This window comes from Nannospalax galili, unplaced genomic scaffold (genome assembly GCF_000622305.1).
Source record: "Nannospalax galili isolate Female #2095 unplaced genomic scaffold, S.galili_v1.0 scaffold987, whole genome shotgun sequence".
Lineage (NCBI taxonomy): Eukaryota > Metazoa > Chordata > Mammalia > Rodentia > Spalacidae > Nannospalax > Nannospalax galili.
In genome coordinates, this window is record NW_008356046.1 from 662506 (window position 1) to 682563 (window position 20058).

A 20058-nucleotide genomic window follows, 5' to 3' on the forward strand; every position below is an offset into this window, starting at 1 on the left:
TTTGCCTTTTGCCTTACATACCTATCATGCTGGAATGCAGTGCTTCCTGTTTCTTATCAAAGGGAAAACTATGTAAGTCACATGGTTTCTAGGAATCTGAAACTTAGAGAAACTGAAGCTTATCATGCTCATAGGGCATCTGGCCCACTAGATTGTAATAGGATACTAGCCTGCCATGCTAATAAGGGATCCAATATGCTGTGTTATGATTGGACTATTACCCCTATATAAGCCCGTACTTTCCTGCAATAAAGCAGATCTGTGTCACTAAACCTGGTCTCCTGCATCTGAATGTGGTGATGCTGGTGCAGACTCCTCACCAGCCCTGGCATCTGGACTAGACGACTGATCGGAGGAACTGAGAGAGCAGGAGAGCAACCATAACCGGAGGAGAGCAGCCACAGCTGGCGACAACAAGCCTGGTCTTATCATTGCTTGTTATTACTAAGATTTGGTCCTTCTGAATCTTATTAAAATTTTTGGCTTGGCATGGTGGTGCACGCTTTTAATCCCAGGCTTTGGGAGGCACAGAGGTAGGAAGATCTCTGTGTGTTCAAATCCAGCCTGGTCTACATAGCAAATGCCAGGCCAGGTGAGGCTACAGAGAGACCCTGTCTCAATAAGATAAAAAAAAAATTTATTTTTCAGTGATTTATTGGATCCAGAAAGATGGTTCAGTGGTTAAAAACATTTGATGTTCTTCCAGAGGAGCCAAGTTCAGTTCTCAGCACTCACAAGCTTGTGACCCACAACCACCTGTAACTCCAGCTCCAGGGGATCCAACACCATTTTCTAGACTCTGTGGGCACCTGTACATGTGGCATACACACACAGACACACACACACACACACACACACACACACACACACACACCACATACATGTAAATAAAAATAAATGTTTCAAAAAATTCTATGAATAATGAACCTCCTTTTGAATGTTTATTTTGTTTATGCATATGTGTGTGATGGGTGTGGATCCATACTATATGCATGCAGGAACCCAAGAACATCAGAAAAGGGTACCAGACTCCCTGGAACTGGAGTTACAGGCAGTTGTGGGTGCTGGGAACTGAACTCAGGTCCTCTGCAAGAGCAGTAAGTGCTCTTAACTGCTGAACCATCTCTCCAGCCCCAAAAGTAGACGATTTTTTTTTTTTTTTGTCTTTTTTGAGACAGGGTCTCCCTGTAGCCCCAGCTGTCATCCTGGAACTCACTATGTAGACGAGGCCAGCCTTGAACTCTCAGAGATCCGCCTGCCTCTGCCTCCCAACTACTGGGATTAAAGGTGTGCGCCACCACACCCGGCCTAGACTTCTTTTTTAAAAAATATTTTACTTACTTATTATTTTTATTTTATGTATGAGTGTATTGCCTGCATGTATGTGAGTGCACCCGTGTCCAATGCCATGGAGGTCAGAAGAGGGCTTTGAATTCCCCTGGAACTGGAGTAAAGGACAGTTCATAGCGGCCATGTAGGTGCTGGGAATTGAACCCGGGTCCTCTGCAAGAGCAGTCGGTGCCCTTAACCATTGAGCCATCTCTCCAGCCCCAAGAATAGATGTCTTAACAGCAACTGGCTCCCTGAAACAAGAAGCACACTGCTGAACTGAAGAATTCTTTGCACATGTTGGGAATAAACAAGTACAAAACCCTAATTCATACTTCTTAAATGCTAATATAAAAGTTTCCGATTCCTCATGGGAATAATAATCCTTCTTATCAAAGCCCTCCAGATGTCCAGACATATCACATATAAAAATGTCATTTTAATTCTCAAACTAAAGTTATTTCAGTAAAACACAACTGAAATGAATCTGAATTATTTTAAACATTTTGAAGGGACAGCTATCATGGAATCACCCCCTGCCTTTAGTTCCAAGAGCTTAAATGAAACATTCATGGATTAAATTCAAAGTCTGACTGTCAAATAATTTCACTTTAATAAAAATTTGAATTACCTGCCTTAGGGCATTATTAAATATCAAATAAAAAGCACACATTCATAAGTCTGATTTTCCAATATAACTTTATGTAGAACCATGACTACATTTGTTTTATACCTTTCAAGATAAAAAGATAAAAATATATTCATAAAAGGATGAAATCGGAATTGGAGTCACCCTAAAGAGGAATTCCTGCACCATCCTCAGGACTTTTTAACATAAATCACCTCCTTTAAGTAATCTTAGCCACTAAGATCAAAACAAAAGTCCTTCCACTTTTGAAAAACATCTGAATTATAATTACTTAAAAATTGAAAGCACAAACATTACTCTTCTATCATATAATGAAGTATCTGAAATATACTCGTAACAGTATGAGATTGCAGTCTGTGTGTATGTGAGAAAGACAGAGAGACAGAGAGACAAAGAGACAGAGAGACAGAGAATAGTGATATTTAGATACTCAGACAAAAGCAACACTGGTCTAGGATCAGATATGAATCAAACTTTCAAGGCAATAACCTCATTTCACTAAAGGTATCATTTATGATTAAGTATATTCATAGAGAGAATACCAACCATAGATAGGAAAGCTTCATATGTTCTCCTTCACCAGCCTCCTTGCACCCCTCTATTACCCTGTTACCGGGCCTCTTCCTGTGAGCCTGTCCTCCCTTGCACTGGGGTCCTCTCCCATCTTCCCTGCCACTTCATCCCTTCTGGGTACTATCCTATTTCTCATTACAAACAAAAGCAAGGGACTAGAGAAGAATGGCTCAGTGGTTAAGGGCACTGGCTCTTCTTGCAGAGAACCTGGGTTTGGTTCCCAGCACCCACATGGCACCTACCATGTGACCCAGTTATACCACTCCTTGGCATATACCCAAAGGACTCATCCTATTGCAGAGACACTTGTATGACCATGTTTGTTGCTGCTCTTTTCACAATAGCTGAGAGGTGGAAGCAACCTAAGTGCCCCTCAACTGATGAGTGGCTAACAAAAATGTGGTGTATTTACACAATGGAGTTTTACTCAGCAGTAAAGAAAGATGAAACAATAAAATTTTCAGGTAAATGGATGGATCTAGAAACTGTTATAGTAAGTGAAGTAACACAGACTCAGAAAAACAATAAACGTTATGTTCTCCCTCATTTGTAGTTCTTAGCACAAAATCCTTATGAGTGCACATCCTGATGTAATTGCAGGAACCAGGATCCAGGAATATGGAAGGGAACCAGGGAGGTAAAGGGAAAGAAGGAACCTGGGAGAAACTAGTAGGAGAAAGATGTTACTAAGGGAGAAGTATACAATAAGGGGGTAGTTAAAGGGGAAGGGGGGAAGAGGGCTATACAAAGAACTATAGGAATAAAGGGGGGAAATTCTCCTGCTACACTGTTTAAAAAAAAAAGACTTAAGCACAGAAGGAACCCTACGGGGATGAAAGAAAGCCCTACCAGAAGCCATACAGTTATTAAATGAAAATCCCAGTGCCAGAGGTGGGTTGCCCCCCACCTATGAACTGTTGGCCAGAGGGGCCTAGAGGTTCCCAAAAGAAAAAAGGCCATTGCCAATAATGTTGGTTGTATACTGCAAGTGGACAGAAAAACCCTGTTGCTGAAGATACCACAAGATGTGAGCGAGGGAGAGGGAGAAATCAAGCTTGGATTAAGCAGGAAACTCCAGGCCTTGATGTCACAGAGATCCTCTTGTTTCTGCCTCCTGAGTGCTGAGCTATCATGCCTGGCACAACTCTGTATTTTTGAGTGCTCATTTCTCCGAGGTTCCTTGGCTCAGACCCCAGGGTTTATGAGGGCAGAGAACATACCTGTCTTCCCCTGGGTATACCCAGAGTCAGTCAGAACGAGTGATCAGTAATGCTTTTGGACCAGCATCATTTCAGTCCTTCAGCTCATCTCTCATGAGCATGAGCCTAAAGCACCTTGGATATTCTTTTTCTTTTTTGAGACAGGGTCTCCCTGTAGCCCCAGCTGGTCTCTATTCGCTATGGTGACCAGGCTGGCCTCAAACTCACAGAGATCCGCCTGCCTCTCCCCCCGCTCCCCCCCCGCCCCCCCAGTGCTGGGATTAAAGGCATGTGCCATCACGCCCGCCCGGATTTTCTTCTTTTTAACTTCTGTGAATTCCCATTCCCACCAAAGGTGAATTTTCCTGACCCTCATTATCTCAAAGTCAGAGGAAGGAGGTGAGCAAGCTACCAGTGGCTTAGAGATGAGAAAGAATGCAGCCGACTGGCTTACATGTGTGCTTCTGGGGGACTTCTAATTTGCATCAAGACAAGCCAGGGTCCTGTGATGTGCTATAATAGATTGCAGCTAAAATTCCTTCTGGGAGGCACAAACGACATTCAGCCTCCTCCACTGGTCCCTATTTACAAATCAAGGTATGATTTCACTGAACTGCAGTTTGGGAAACCAGTGAGTTTATTGGGCTTACTTATGAGAGCAATGGATGAGAGTTTACTTTCGGGAGTGTGGGTGTTCCCCTCCTAAGGCTGCACTGGAAAGTCTCCATTCAGGCATTTATCATGACTTCCCCACAGCTGTGCGAAATGGCCAGAAAGCCTCCCTACAGTTTCCTCAGCTTATATACCCTTAGCCCCTCGCCTTGTGCAACTAAGGTTAACTGGTTGTTCGGGAGGTGTGGCTGACTCTCCCTGCCCCTCTTTTCTTGCCTAGAGTAACAGTCAACAAGTTTGGCTGTGATGATCCTAGGCAAGCAGGTACAACCAAGCTTGGGACGAAGGCATCTGCCCAGAGTCTGTGGGTTGGAGGACAATGCAACATAGATTCTTAGTAAAGCAAATAATTCTAACCCTCAGGGGTTAGAAATATGGTGGAAAATAAGAAACATAAGTAAAGGATATGAAATTAAATACACTTTAAGAGAAAAGCAGAAGACTTGCATTGAGATCAGCATCTGAGCTGTGCCTTCTGGCAACACAGTTTCAATAGGCAAAGATGGATACAGAGTACAAGGTGAGCAAACATACCCCAGAACTTAGCGTGACTGGAGGTATTCAGAGTAATAATAGAGACAAGCAAGAAACAGCAGACACAACCATCACCTTTGCAAATTTCCATGTACATCATCAGCTCCTTGAGATTTCCATTCATCTCTGACTCCATGCCATAGCACCACTCACATATCATGCCATGTGATCAATAGTCCAGCAGACAGTCCCAGCTCTGTCCTGATTCCCCAGGCACCATTCTGGCAGATGTGTTCCCCTCATGGGAAGCAGCTGTCTGCTACCATGTGTCCTTATCTATGGCACACTCTTAATCTTTGCATATTTTTAGCTTTTCCATGTTTGTGAGCTCCCTAAAGATAAAGAATGCATATGCTGAAGTCAATATATTATACTGTATAACATGTCAATCAATAAAATAGCATACTGTATTCAAATAGTTAATGTGTGCTTCTTAACTCTTCCAAGCTGGGAATCTGGTGCATGTCTTTAATTCCAGAACTGGGTGGCAGAGGCAGATCAATCTCTGTGAGTTCAAGACCACTATGGTCTACATAGTGAGTACCCATCCAACCAGTGCTACATGAAAAGACCCTGTCTCAGAAACAAACAAACAAACAAAGAGTATTTCCAGGAGGCAGACAAGAGAGAGTAATTCAAAGGGAGCGCTATGACCAAAGTTTGTCATATGCATGTGTGAAAATGTCATACACAAACCCATTATTTTGTAGGAGTAACACATGGTAACAAAAAACACTTTCATAAAACAAGGCAGATCGGCCCTCCACATAGCAATGAGCTGGATGATCGGACCACCCACCCTTACCGAAGGATCATGTGGAGGCCCACAGTCATCCAGCCCCTTCTCCCATGCTCCTTGACCAAGGGAGATGGCTGCAACAGCTCCAGGAGGCAACACAGGGAACACTAAAGAGATGCTTGCAAATCCCTGCTTCTCTACCTCACATGCCTATCCTTACAAAAGTCACTATTAAGGCTAACCTCAGAATTAAACGATGTTAACATGAGAAAATATAAGAATCAAATTTTTTTAAACACTGCATGAAATGAAAATAACTGCTTGACTTGTCATTAATGGAATGTGAGAATGTATCATAGATTTTATTAAAAAGCATGCTTTCTTCTTTTTACTGCTAAGTGAGTAATCTGACCAGAGTGACTTTGGAATGCTGGGTTGAGGTAGCTATGTAACTCATTTTGCTTGCTTAACCTACCTCATATACCCTGATGCAATGAGCATGTTCCTGTCCTCTCTGGCTACTGAAATGCAGCTCTAATGACTCTATCACTCAGGGGCTGGGTGGGTCTAAAGTTGTCTCCCAAAATCCCATCACAGCCTTCTACAAGTTCTGCTCCCTTAACATGCGTCCTCAGCCTTCGAAACTCTTCTATCTGAAAACAAAAGCAGAACAAAAGACATTAATCACTTTCATCATTAGCAGGTTCAGAGTTTCATAAATGACAAGCTATGCATAGGTTTCAACAATATAAAAGAAAAAGTTAAAAGTAAACTTCAACAGATAAACAGAAAGATGGTTCAGGGGTTAAGAGTGTGTATTGCTCCCAGAACCCACCTCACAACCACCTGAAACTCCAGCTCGACAGTATCTGTGGTGATCTGAATGAGACACATCCCCTAAAGGCACATGTATCTGAACCCCTGGTCCCCAGTCGGTGGTGCAAGTTGAAAGGAGGTCACTGAACCTTTAGGAGGTGCGGCCTTGCTGGAGAAAGGACACCATTAGAGAGGTTGAGCCTTGTCCCAATCCCAGGTCTTTCTGTCATGTTTGAAACTGAAGAAGAGCTCTCGGCTGCCTGCTCCTGCCACTGGCTGCCATGCCTCGCCCACCATGATGGACTCATTCCGCTGGAACCATAAGCCTGAAAAAACTCTTTCTGCTATAAGTTGCCTTGGTCATGGTGTTTTATCACAGCAACACAAAGAAACTAAGACAGGATCCCATGCTCTCTTCTGGCCTGGCAGACACTGCACTCATATGCATAAACCCAGACAGACACACACACATACACACACACACACACACACACACACACACACACACACACACATACATAAGTAAAAATAGAAGTAAATTTTAAAAACTATGCTATGAAGACCAGACTGGCCTCAAGCTCACAGGGATCCACCTGCCTCTGCCTCCAAGTGCTGGGACTAAAGGCATGCACCAATGTGGACATGACATTTCACACAGAATTTTTTGAGTCCCTCTAAAACATAGAAAAAGAGTGAACATGTAAGTGCTCTTAAATGCCTCCCTAGTACATCCCTAGTTACATGTTGAGATGTCACTACGTATCAGCACTGATAACATGTTAGATTTGCTACAACAATCAAGGGTTCCTAGAAAATCTTTGCCAGATATTCATCCAACAGATGATTGGTGCTTAGAATATACAAAGAACTCATAAAACTAAACAAGAAAATAACCCAACTTAAAAAGGGGCTATAGAACTGAACAGAAGATTCTCCAAAAGAGAAACAAACTGGCTAGGACACACTTTAAAAATTTCTCAACACCCTTCACCACTAGGGAAATGCAGATTAAAAGTACTTTAAGATTTCATCTCACTGCAGTCAGAGTGGTCATCGTCAGGAATACAAATGACAACAAATGCTGGGATGGGTGAGGCAAAGAGGTGCTCCTCTACAGTGTTGGTGAGAGTGCAACTAGGGCAGCCATGTTAAAAATCAGTGTGGCAAGTCCTTAAAAAAAACAATAAATAGATCAACTGGGCATAGCCTCAAAGGACTTTATATCCTACTACAGAGACAGTTGCATATGCATATTCATTTCTGCTCTATTCACAATAGCTAGAAAATGGAAACAAGCTAGATGTCCATCAACAGATGAATGGAGAAGAAAAATGTGGTACATATACACAATGGAATATTTATTCAGCTTTTACAAGATCACGAAATTTGTAGGTGAATAGATGAAACTGGAAGAAAATTATACTGAGTGAAATAACTCAGACCCAAGAGATGAACACCACATTTCTCTCTCATATGTGATCTGAGTTTCAAATCTTCTGTTTTATGTTTAACTTGGAGTATAAGCTGAAGCTGAGAAACTAGACAGGGGCCATTTGGAGGGTATGTTAAGGGAGCAGGGATAACAGATTATAGGTATATTATTATAGAAAGGTAGAACATTAGGTGTAGAAAGGCTTAGGCAGGGAGGGGCATAGAGTATGTAGGAAATCAAGGGGCATAGCCTCATCCAAAGGAAGGAGATATGAAAGCCATATGGAAGCCTACTACCTCATAACCTGATTAAAAAATGTAACTGGAGAGAGTAGAATACATGCAATATAAAAGAAGTTGGGGAGGAACGCTGGGGGTTGAAAGATTAAGCAGAGACAGGGGTTAAGGGACAGGAAAGAGAAAAGGGTAGTGAGTGGGCTCACCTAGACCAAGGATAAAAACCTATGGAAACCCACTAGTTAGTAAGCTAGTTTCAAAATACAGTTTTAAAGAATGAAGGGCTAGAGAGATGGCTCCATGGTTAAAAGAACTGTCTGCTCTTGCAGAGGACCTTGATTTGGTTCCCAGCACCTACAAGACTGCTAACATTTGTCCATAACTTCAGTTCCATGGGAACAGATGCTCGCTTCTGGCCTCTGCAGGTATTACACACATGTGGTGCATATAACATACATGCAGGCAAAACACTCATATACATAAAATAAAAATACATGAATAAATAAAATAAAAATTTTAATGAGTGCAAATGAAAGTACCCTGAATGGATGGATAATACAGCTCCCAGAGGACATAGGTTACTAAACGAAATTGCAGTGCAAGGCATGGGACACCTCCCTATAAGTTATTGGGTATGGAGGACCCAGAGGTCTCCAAAACAACACATGCTACTGCCAGTTCCCTTGGTCTCCCACCATAACTACATGGTGAGACACTACTGATGAACACACCATACACTTGACAGTACACAGACAAATCAATTTCAAATGGATCAAGAAACTTCCTCCCTGCTGGCTAGATTTCATGGCACCAGAAGGTGCTACGCAGGCTTCTGAGGGAGAAAGACATTGACGGTCTTACATATGTTACAATATTGACCTGTCAGACAAGATGTGTCCAATGGTGTAATAGCAGCATAACTGTTACAGGCAACTAACTACTTTCTGATTGGATTTGAGAACCATTTCACAGAAAGAAACTTCATGCCCACTACTGTAAACCCGATCGTTAGCCCACGGCTGGGTAGGTATAGCCCCTAGGGTAGAATTTGCTATTACTTTATTAAATGGTCACACTGTCAAATTTCCTTCTGAATATTACAGTTTATACTCAGACTTCAGCTTCACTCAACATTGGTCAGAGAAGCTTTTCTGCAGTGGACGGTAATCAATGCAGAGATGCATAACTGGTCAAAGTGATGAAAAGACTGAGTGTTTGTCCCTAAATGGAACATCTTTATCAAGCTCCTACTCTCACTAAGGCTCAAGGAACATTGTAGAAGAGGAGCTGGAAAGAATTTAAGAACTGTCGGATGGGGAGGAGCGCAGTGAAATGCTGCCTTCTGGACATGACATGCTACTGCTCTCATGAACTCACAGCAGCTGTGGTGACCTACGGAAGACCTACACAAGATCAAGCCAGCCAAAATTCTCACATAGATAATCTCCAAGGTTCCATATTGATGTGCTATTGGCAGCTGACAGCTATTGGGGAAGGGGGAATCATTCTTCTTTGAAAGTGTGGCCACTGGTAGGTTTCCCATGCTCGAGTGGATTGCCCTATACCCATGCACATAAGCAGCTCTAACTGGACTTAGTGGTTTAGCAAGAAAGAAGGGAGAAAAGGAAGAGGAGGAGGAGGAGGAATAAGACATGAAGTTAGGGGTGTCTTGTTGGGTGGGGTATAAAGGAAGTAGGAGAAGGAAACAGAGGTCTGGTCACATTTCATTGTATACATGTTTTAAATTCTCAAATGATAAAAAAATAAATAAAGGAATTCATGGGTTCTTTTACCTAAGGACTTCCCTGCCTCTAACCTAGCCCTTTGGAGAACACAGGTCTAAAGGATACTTCTGGTTTTCTAAAAGTTTAAGCCCAGCTTCCTCTCTCAGCACGTTTCCACTTCACCTTCCTGTCAGTGGCCACCTCTCCAGGTTACATGACTTCCCTGTAACATGTGAAGAGGTTCCCAGGGTTCTGAGGACCTGGCTCTGACTTGCCAGGTCTGGGCCTCCTAAATGGTATGTGCTGGATAGCTTTAGTTGTCAACTTGACACACCTGAGTAGAGGGAGCCTCAACTGGGGAACTGTCTCCATTGAACTGGCCTGTGACCATGTCTGTGGGACATTTTCTTGATTGTTGAGTGATGTGGGACAGCCCGGCCTACTGTGGGTGGTGCCATTCCTGGGAAGGTGGTCCTGTGCTACATGAGAAAGCAGGCTGGGTACAGGCCAGGGGGCCAAGTCAGTAAGCAGCATTCCTCCATGGCCTGTGCTTCAGCTCCATGCTCTAGGTTACTGCTCTGAATTCCTACCTTGGGCTCCCTCAGTGATGAGCTGTGACATAGGAGATGTAAGATAAAATAAACTCTTTCCTCCCCAAGATGGTATTGGTCAGAGAATTTTGTCACAGCAATTGAAGACAAATTAGAACATGGTGTTTCACCTTTGTATTCTGTCAAACACTGCTCTTTGCCAAAATCTTATGCATCAGAGTTATGGAAAAATACTAGTCTTCAAACTCTGCTGTGAACCTTGTTCTGACTTACCAGGTCTGGGCCTCTTAAGAACCTATATCCATCGAATGTGACTGAGAAGAATTTAAACAACAAGCAAAAAGTCATTAGAATTCCCCAAGTTCACACCTACCTATTACTTGGTTAACCTGTAGGGCCCTTCGTCTGTTCCTTCATTAAAATACTTTACAGTCATATTAAATAAGCATGCTTCATTCTTTTTACAAAAGGAGGTAATTGAATTAACTACTACCAGAAATATGACAATTCAAAGTCTACCCAGCATTTTTCCAAGTCCCAAAGCTTCGTCTTTAAAAGTTCTAGTTAGTCAAATCAGTCTAACTTATATCTTGCATAAATCCCAGGGTACTGAGCAATATTATTTGAACAGTAACTATTCACCTGTATAACAAAAAACTTTGGCTACAAAGGTTTTTAATATTAATATTAATGTAATCCAAGAATTCTGTCTTTCTTAAAGAGAGAAGCAATGTAAGAGATCAACTAAGTCAGGGGTTCTAATAAAAAGCCCAGACTTGAAAAGGGCCAGGAAATCTCTAAATGACAAACAAAACTATATGTGTGCATTTTCTAAGGCAAGGACCATGGGTTCAAAAGAAGCTGACTCCCACAATATTCTAATTCAGTCTACTCATATACATGTTGGAACACAGAGCTGGGGGAAAATTAAGTGACTGGTTCAATTAGAATCCTGTTTGCAAAGCTGACTTCTACTGTTTTATTTTTCCATGTCTCCAAATATTGATGGAGTTCCCTAGGTGAGGTACGTCTGACCCAGCTGGAACGGCCCTGTTGGTTTGCTTTTTTTACAGCGCTTTTTTACAGCACCTAAATGCTGCATCTACACAGCCGTGCCAGTCAGGTTATAATGAGCTACCTGATTGTATAATGGTTTTTCATCAGCCCTTGTCTAAGATAGCACCTACTGCTTTCCACGACTGGAAATTTCTAGAACCGAGGCTTCATGAGACTCCCCCCTTCATTATTCACTTTCCCTTTAATGATTTCCCTAGAGGTGGAGAGGGAGAGAACCTGGGTGGTGCTATTTCAAAAGGAAAAACGTGATGGTTGGGAGTATGGGCTTGTGTCCAAAGCCTACTCTTTTCCCAGCTCTGCCACCTGTGACCCACATGACATGACCTCTTTCAGCCTCGCTTTCCATCTGTGCAATAGAGATGATAGCGATGATAACATTCACAAGGTAGCAGAGAGGTAAAAAAAGAAAGCCTATAAAACCACTCAGCCAGCAGAGCTTCAAGCACAGTATTCAATAAATACTAATTAGTCCTGTTGTGTAACTTCTTTTGAGGTCAAACCTTTAACATTTGGAGATAAATATTTAGCTGCAATTAATAATAAACCAATTCACTGAGAAAATTCAAAGTCCTATCTTTCAGCAGTTACTTCAAACATAACTATATAAAGAATATGCTGCCGAAGTTCATGACCCACAGGCACGGTGAGTGCCGAGCAGTGTGGAGAAAGCTAACTGCCTAAGCACACTGTGGGAACTACACCATGTTTATTGCCTTTGAAGCTTATTTTAAAGGTAGATTAATTTTATATTTACTTGTTCTGAACTGAGGGCGCATCTTTCGAGCTCCAAGCCTCAGCCTGAAGTGCGGTCTGTGTGAGACAACTTGGAAAGAGAAGATCTGAACCAAACACCAGCCTCACATCAACTGTACTCTCACAGAGAACGACTTCACAAGAAAGGTTTCTCTCTGATCCCAGTGATACTTTGAAGATTTAAAACATCAACAGAGATGGTGGGGAAAATCATTTCTGAAACATCAATTTCTCTATAATAACGACCCCTCAAAACACTTTAGTCTGTTTAAATGGCTTCAAGTGAATATGGAATCAGCCCTTGCCAAAATGAGAAGTCGTGATGAACATGTGAAATAGTATTTCAAGATAAAAGTCTTTGACAAACTCAAAAGTCAGAGCATTACAGAGGCCATCACTAACACATGCACACAGACATGTAGTAGCATGCGTGACTGTGTGGGTTTTTAGGCTTCTCTGCTAAAATTTGAGCAAGGGAGGAAGAGAGGGAGAGTGGAAAAGAAAGACTGGCCATCACACACTCTGAGAAGTAGTAATCTTCTGAAGCTATTAAGTTCTACAGTCGCTGCTCCATGAACCAAAGATGCACTCCCACTGATCTAAGACTTGTATTCGGCCTCAGACTCACAAACCAGACCATTCACTAAAGCCCAACTTGGAAATTGTCCCTTTTTTTTGGTCTTTTTGAGACAGGGTCTCCCTGTAGCCCCAGCTGGCCTGGAACTCACTATGTATATACCAGGCTAGCCTTGAACTCACAGAGATCCACCTGCCTCTGCCTCCTGAGTGCTGGGATTAAAGGCATGCATTACCACGCCTGGCTTAAACTGTCCTTTATGAGTACATTCAAAAGGCTAATTTCCGGGGTTTGATGTCTGATGCAAATTACCTTAGTTTCCAAGTTCCTATGACAATCTTCTAACAGGCTTACTTTGATTCGAATTTCTGGTGTCATCATGCTAAAAGAGAAGCCTATCAGAGTCAGTGGCCTCTATTAACTCATCCACCCAAGGACATGTGGGTGTTTCCATGGCTTAGCTGAAAAGAACATGGAAATACAGGTATCCCTTCAAGGTATTGATTTCAATTCCTTTGGTTCCATACCCAGAAGGAGAAATAAGTGAGACACAGGAAAGCAAATACTGTATGATCTCACTTATGTGTGAATCTCAAATGTAGAAGTAAGAAGCAGAGTAGAATGTGGAGGTAGAAACAGGGAGGCAATGGCTAAAGGCACAGAGTCTCAGAAAAACAGGTTCTGGAGATCTACAATACAGCACAGCACTTACTGCTAACAGTACTGAGCTATGCATGCAAAGTGCTAATGAGATAAGTCTTATGTTAATTTGCTCTCATCAAAAAATATATAATGCTAAGAAAGAGCAGGGACAGAAACTCTGGGAGGTGAGAAGCACATTTGTGGCCTTGGCAGTACCGGTGTTTAAACAGGTGTGCACCTATTCCCAAATCCATCAAATGCACATACTTCTACATAGATTTACACTTAATATGTACAGCTTTTTATGTCAGTCATATCACAATAAAATGATTTTTTAAAAGGTCAGTGCACCATGATGGCCCATTCCTACAATCCCAGCCTTCAGGTGGCTGAGGCAGGAGGACTGCCACAAGTTCAAGGTCTACCTAGGCTACACAGTAAGAATTAGATCAGCCTAGGCCATAGAATGAGATACTAGCTCAAACGAAGAGAAAAAAATTTAAAATATAAAAATGCCAGTTTTTCATTTTGTTTATGAAGGACAACAATAACTTAGAGAGCTACGATAATTCCTTATATATTCTACGGCTTGAATTTTTTTTTTTTTTGTCTTTTTTGAGACAGGTCTCCCTGTAGCCCCAGATGACCTGGAACTTGCTATGTAGACCAGGCTGGCCTTGAACTCACAGAGACCCTCCTGCCTTTGCCTGTAGCCCCAGCTGCCCTGGAACTCACTATGTAGACTAGGTTGGCCTCAAACTCACAAAGATCCGCCTGCTTCTGCCTCCCAAGTGCTGGGATTAAAGGCCTGGTTTGAATTTTTTACCCAAAGTTAGTGCGGTAGAAAATTCCCAATGCAAGAGTGTTTGGAGATGGGTCAAGTAAGAGGCAATCAGGCTATGTAGATTCTGTCTCCATGAATGGACTGATGTCAGTTTCAGGGGAGCATGCCAGTTATTGTTAGAGTGGGTTTGTTAGAACCCTGGATTCAGCTTCTTGGTTTCTTGCTCTTGGCCTCTCTTGCCTTACTGTAAATGATCAACAATCCCGATATTCAAGTACAGTGTTCTTGGTTTTCACAGACTCTGGAAGTTTAGTCAAACTTCTACTCAGTGTAAATCACCCAGCCTGACACTGATAGGTATGTAGAGTGTCCCCCAGAGGCCCATGTGTTAAAGGCTTAGCCCCCAAACAGACACAACTGGAAGATGATGAAACTGTTAAGGGATAGGGGTGAGTGGTATGAGATTGTGGGGTGCCCTCAAAGGGGATGGTGGGACTGGTCTTAGACTGCTCCAATCTCTGCTCCCTTCTATGATTACACCCTGCAATGGACACAACGCAATGGGGCGGATTGGTCATAGACTGAAGCCTCTCAAATTATGAGCCGAAACCAACTGTTTTGGATTGCCTCAGTCGTCAACCTGACATGCCTGAGAGGAGGGAACCTCAACTGAGGCATTTCCTCCATCAGATTTGTCTGTGGTCATGTCTGTGAGGTATTATGGGAGGGCCCAGCCCATTGTGGGCAGTACTACCCCTGAGCAGGTGTTCCTAGGTTGGATAAGAAAGCAGGCTGAGCACAAGCCAGAAGAAGCAAGTCAGTGAGCAGCGTTCCTCTGTGGTCTGTGCTTCAGTTCCTGCTGCCAGGTTCCTGCTTTGAGCTCCTGCCCCGGCTTCCCTCAAGAATAAACTGTGATCAGGATGTGTAAGCCAAATAAACTCTTTCCTCCTCAAATTGCTTTTGGTTAGAATTTATCACAGCAATAAAGAAACCAAACAAGAACATTTTCTCATTAAGATCATTTATCTGGGTATCTGTAATAGCAAGAGAAACCTGGCTAGCATAGTGATATTACGTTGTAGTGGCACTGACTATAGTAAAATACGGTGCTAACTAGACACAGTCCTATGCCATGAGACAGAGACATGGAGACAGCTCGTCACCTTCCACATTCTACAGCCTTTGGTTTTCATTTTTCTTCCTCTCCACTATCTAAATTCCCATCTTAAATTACCACTTTCTCTTTCTTACTAACTTTTCAGTCATGTCCAACTCTGTGCTGACTCCTTGATCTGGAAATTGGTTTTCCTGAGGAAGGGTCCAAAGAGGAGAGTACCCCGTCCCTAGGGACACTAATGCCAACTTCCCTCTTGCTTCACCTCAGCCTGCAGCTCTGAGCTCCACTCAGGCCCTGCATCTTCCCTCCTCACTTCTGGGCAGTCTGACGAGCCCACAGACTGAAACTCCAAAGCCACAGGTTCACACTGAAAGAGCCAAGGACTCCGCGTGAAAATACAAACAAACAAAAAAAAAAAGATTTCCATCAATAACTTTAATATTGATTATGTGTTTCAATTATTGTGCATATGAGGCTAAATATACCACTTGAATTAATTTCAACTGCTCCTTTGGAAAACAGGAAGTTTTCCTTTACATATATTGCTCACAGTGTTTCCACTGGGCAGGATCAGAAGTTGCCCTTCGCCTTCACACTCACCTCAGACCCTCAGCACTTTGGAATTAAAGTGCTAATCTGATACACAGGGAGAGGTGAATGCAGAGAGGGGTGAAGCAGTGTCCAAGTGTCTCTCAATGGAAATGAGAGCTGTCAGCTCCAATCCACCCTACTCAGTCAGCATCTCCGGCAGAGCTCAGACACTTGGGTTTTAGCAAGTCCACCAGGAGATTTGGGTGCACACACTAGTCTGAGTCTTGTGGATATCTTTGTTTTGTGCTGCTACAACAGAATACCTGAGGATGGCTGATTTTTAAAGAACAGAAGTCTGTTTTCTCACAGTTCTGGAGCTTGGGAATTATAGGAGCAAGAGGCTGGCACACAGCAGGGTCTCCACACAGAAGAATGTGGAAGAGGAAGCAAGCAAGAACTGAAGTGTGAGGCGTCTTCTGCAAGGGCCTTCAAGATCCCACCTCTGAATACTATCACCCTACCAACACCCAAACTTGGGGAGGGACTTATTCAAATCACAGCCGTGGACATAGATGCAGAGTCACAATGGGCACTCCAGATCATCTGAGTCATTTTCAAGCACCGTCAACCTATAGCAACCTGATCTTCAGGCAGTAGTGCCCCCAGCGCTATATGGGGAAAAAAGACCCTTCGAACACTCAGCTGCATTCCTGGCTGAACAGACTTCATCAGCTGTGCAGGACTAGAGGCAACCCAATGGTAAAACACAAGCTTAGCATGTACAAGGCCCTGATTTTGATCCCCATCACCAAAGGAAAAAAAGACATATTGTTAAATTGTTAAATCCAACAGACCACATATACAATGCTCTAACTCGGGCTCTCAGGTCTGGGAAGAGTCCTAATTTTCAACCCATGATGTAGAAGATGAGGAAGAGACAGGAAGAAGGCAAGACCAGGAAGAAAAGAAAACATGGTTTGAAAACAATGGTTTTCAAAGGTCTAAGAGACACGAGGTGAAATAAACATACACACTGTCATTGCTACTTGGTTCAGTGGCGCTGTTTTAGGATGAAAGACAAAGAGGAAACAAGGAACAGGCAACAGGAGAATACTGATAAGCTAGGAAAATGAAATAAGCAGGAAGGAAAGGCAGAGAGGACAGAGAAAAGGAGGGGAGCGAGAGCCACACCATTCCCTCTGTGAATGCCACATTTGTAAAGCTTCATCCATGCTAAGATGATTGTCTCCATCTTAATGACTGTCGGATTAGGACATGTCTTAGTATTTCTATTATCACCTTTGATGAAAGGTGGCATTTTTATTCTGTTTTCAGAATCTTGTTTCTAAACAGCAATCTAGTTAATAAAAATATTATTTGTTCCTTAGCTTTGTAATGCTTAGACCACTGCTTATCTTAAAGTTATTTACTGAGGGCTGGAGAGATGGCTCAGCACTTAAGAACACTAGCTGCTCTTGTGGATGACCTAGCACCCACACGGCAGCTAATAGCCATCTGTAACTGCAGTTCCAGGGGCTCCAACGCCTTCTTCTGGCCCCTGCCTGCATTGCATAAATGTCGTGCACTTAAATACATGGAGGCAAAATATGTGTACACATAAAATTTAAATTTTTAAATTTAAAGATATTTAGTGGTTTAGATTATTAACAGAAGAAAATGACCCACCCAGTCATCTTTTACATTCCAGCAGAGGATATGCTAACCAGAAATAATATGAAAAATTCAACTTTGCAGAGGTTTCTGGTTGCTTATTCTCAAATCTTCGGCACTGAGGACTGGAGTGCAAGTCTGCCCCTCCTTCCATGCAAGCTGCCGTGGGTCGAGTAGGCAAGCACTGAGTTAGATCTTCAGCATTGCCAGTGCAGACAAAGCATTTCAAGATACTGACAGTTTCTGTAAGGTAACCAGCAGCTTAACTGTGTGTGTTGACCACGAGAGACAGGATGCAATTTCTTATCTTCTCAATTTGCTCAACTAGAGGATCCGCCTGCCATTTACCATTCTGTTTGGTATTTTATGTATCAGTGTTTCTCTCTCTCTCTCTCTCTCTCTCTCTCTCTCTCTCTCTCTCTCTCTCTGTGTGTGTGTGTGTGTGTGTGTGTATGTGTGTGTGTCTTGCTTCCTCTCTCCTTTAATAATGCATGGCTTCTTGATGTTTTCTTGGTCTAGACATAGAATCACATCCTCTTTTTCGGGTCCTTTCATTTTTACTGCATTCTCTGAACCACTTCTATCTTTTTTTTAACTTTGCTTTCTCTGAAATTCTATGGGCAGCAGCAAGTGAAGCCTTAAAGTCAGGACAGGTTGATGACACTCTTCCCACTGTTTGTAAAGTACTCTAAAGTGCATTTTAATAACACAAACGTTGTATGTGTTGTGAGTCTGAACTTATCACCGCTGCCCTCTGAAGAGTCTCCGCAGTGCTCTGTGCTAATAATACCTGAGATTTTTCCTTCAAGATTACAGCTGATTAAAAAGTCAGTCATTCTCAAGGGCAAAGGAGACGTTTCCTGCTGGCACATACAGCTTTGGCTTCACCTTCCCCTACGGGAGATAAGGCTTATCTCCCAGTAACTAAGGAGCATGACTTGATTAAATGAAGGTTAGACTTGGTCACTGGCCTTACTCAGAGGGACAACAGAAAGCCAGGTCCTCCTTAAAGTCAGAGTGCCTCAAAGCTCTGGATCTTAGTACAGCACACCATCCAGCACGATAGTAAAGTATTGTATAATGCATATAACGACACTGGAGAACATTGTCCACAGCCCCCAGCATTCACATGCCCAGCACCATGCTGGCAAGGGACCTCCATAGAATTCCAGGTGAATCAAGAATCTCTGACTCATCGAGGTTAACCCAAACTCATATGAAATAGTTAACTATTCGAAGTCACCAAAAATTGGAGGTTTATAGATTACAGCAGCTATCATTTTACTGTTAAATCTCAAAATTAAACATCGTTAATCCAAGCTCCCATTTTTAATATTTAGAGTGAATATTTTAATTTCTTCACTCTCCTATCAGACAAATCTTTGCTGCTTTGTGGGAATCATTCCCTAAGCCTAGCCTTTCAGTCTAGGTTGGGTTTCTTCCACGTATCTCTTGAGCACCCGATTTACCATAATTGTAACTGACTGTACAGACATCTTTCTTCCCAACTCCATAGTAAAGTCCTTGAAGAGTGAAGTCTGTACTTTGATCTCTGTATCCCCAACGCCAAGCTGGCACTCAGGAATAGTTTCTAATAGGAGCAAACAGATGAAAAATAATAAGGAAATTAAGCTTTGTCACGTGGAAAAATAAGAAGGCCCAAAGGGGATGTGGTAAAAGTTCATAAACGATGAAAGATATGAAGAAGAGGAACTTTTAAAATCATTCCCTAGAAAATCAGAAATAGAGAAAATGCTAAGCACAATCCCTTACTAACAAAAGGTTTGATTCAGAAGTTAGTAAACTTGAGTATCTTAACTTCAAGAATTGATATTTTTTAAAAATTGTAAAACTTTATTGAAGAAAACTTGGTGTGTTCTGAGGGTTTCTCAAGTTTTCTGAGGTTGCTCATGAAAGGAAAATAAACTTTTGAGAATAAGGCCCTTAGATCTCTGGAAGACAGGAAACGTTTAAAACACCTCTTTTGTAAAGATTCTGAAATCCTTTTATTCCTTTTGCGTGTGAATGGTCTTGTGGGTCAAGCCCAGGACCTGACACAGGCAAGTACTCCTTTAACTAAACTACATCCCAGCCCCTTCAAAATCATTATTTAAATATGTGATAGTGGTGTTGCCTCATGCTCTCCCAGCTAACATTCCAGCTGAAATCTACAGGAGTGCTCCCAATCCTGTGTGGTACCATTTATCTTTTTTTTTTTTTTTTCAAGATTGTATCTTGCTACAGTGCCCAGCCTATTAAACTCCTGGGCTCAAGTGATTTCCCCTCCTTCTCCTCCCAAACAGTAGGCCTGAGGATATGGCTCTCCACAGCTGGCTTTCGTTAGCATTTAGAGAACCTATGTGGTGCCTAAGGACAGCAAAAGTAATGGTAGTGAGCAATCCAGAACTTTCCAGCGCATTGCTTCTGGATCCCTCACCCCTATACACACAGG

The 20058-nt window shown here is 42.4% G+C and overlaps 1 protein-coding gene across 4 annotated transcripts in view; it reads right to left on the reverse strand.

The window, feature by feature from the left end:
- The window catches only part of Ca8 (carbonic anhydrase 8), a 106196-nt gene that overhangs the window by 17490 nt on the left and 68648 nt on the right, over window positions 1-20058 (reverse strand). For 2 of the 4 annotated variants that reach the window (XM_029556687.1, XM_008854165.3), the window contains one exon: window positions 6171-6348. The exons of the other annotated variants lie outside the window; for them this stretch is intronic. In XM_029556687.1, coding sequence (XP_029412547.1) covers window positions 6214-6348 — 135 coding nt within the window. In that variant the 3' untranslated portion in view covers window positions 6171-6213. The remainder of the gene's footprint in view (window positions 1-6170; window positions 6349-20058) is intronic. 4 annotated transcript variants of the gene reach the window in all.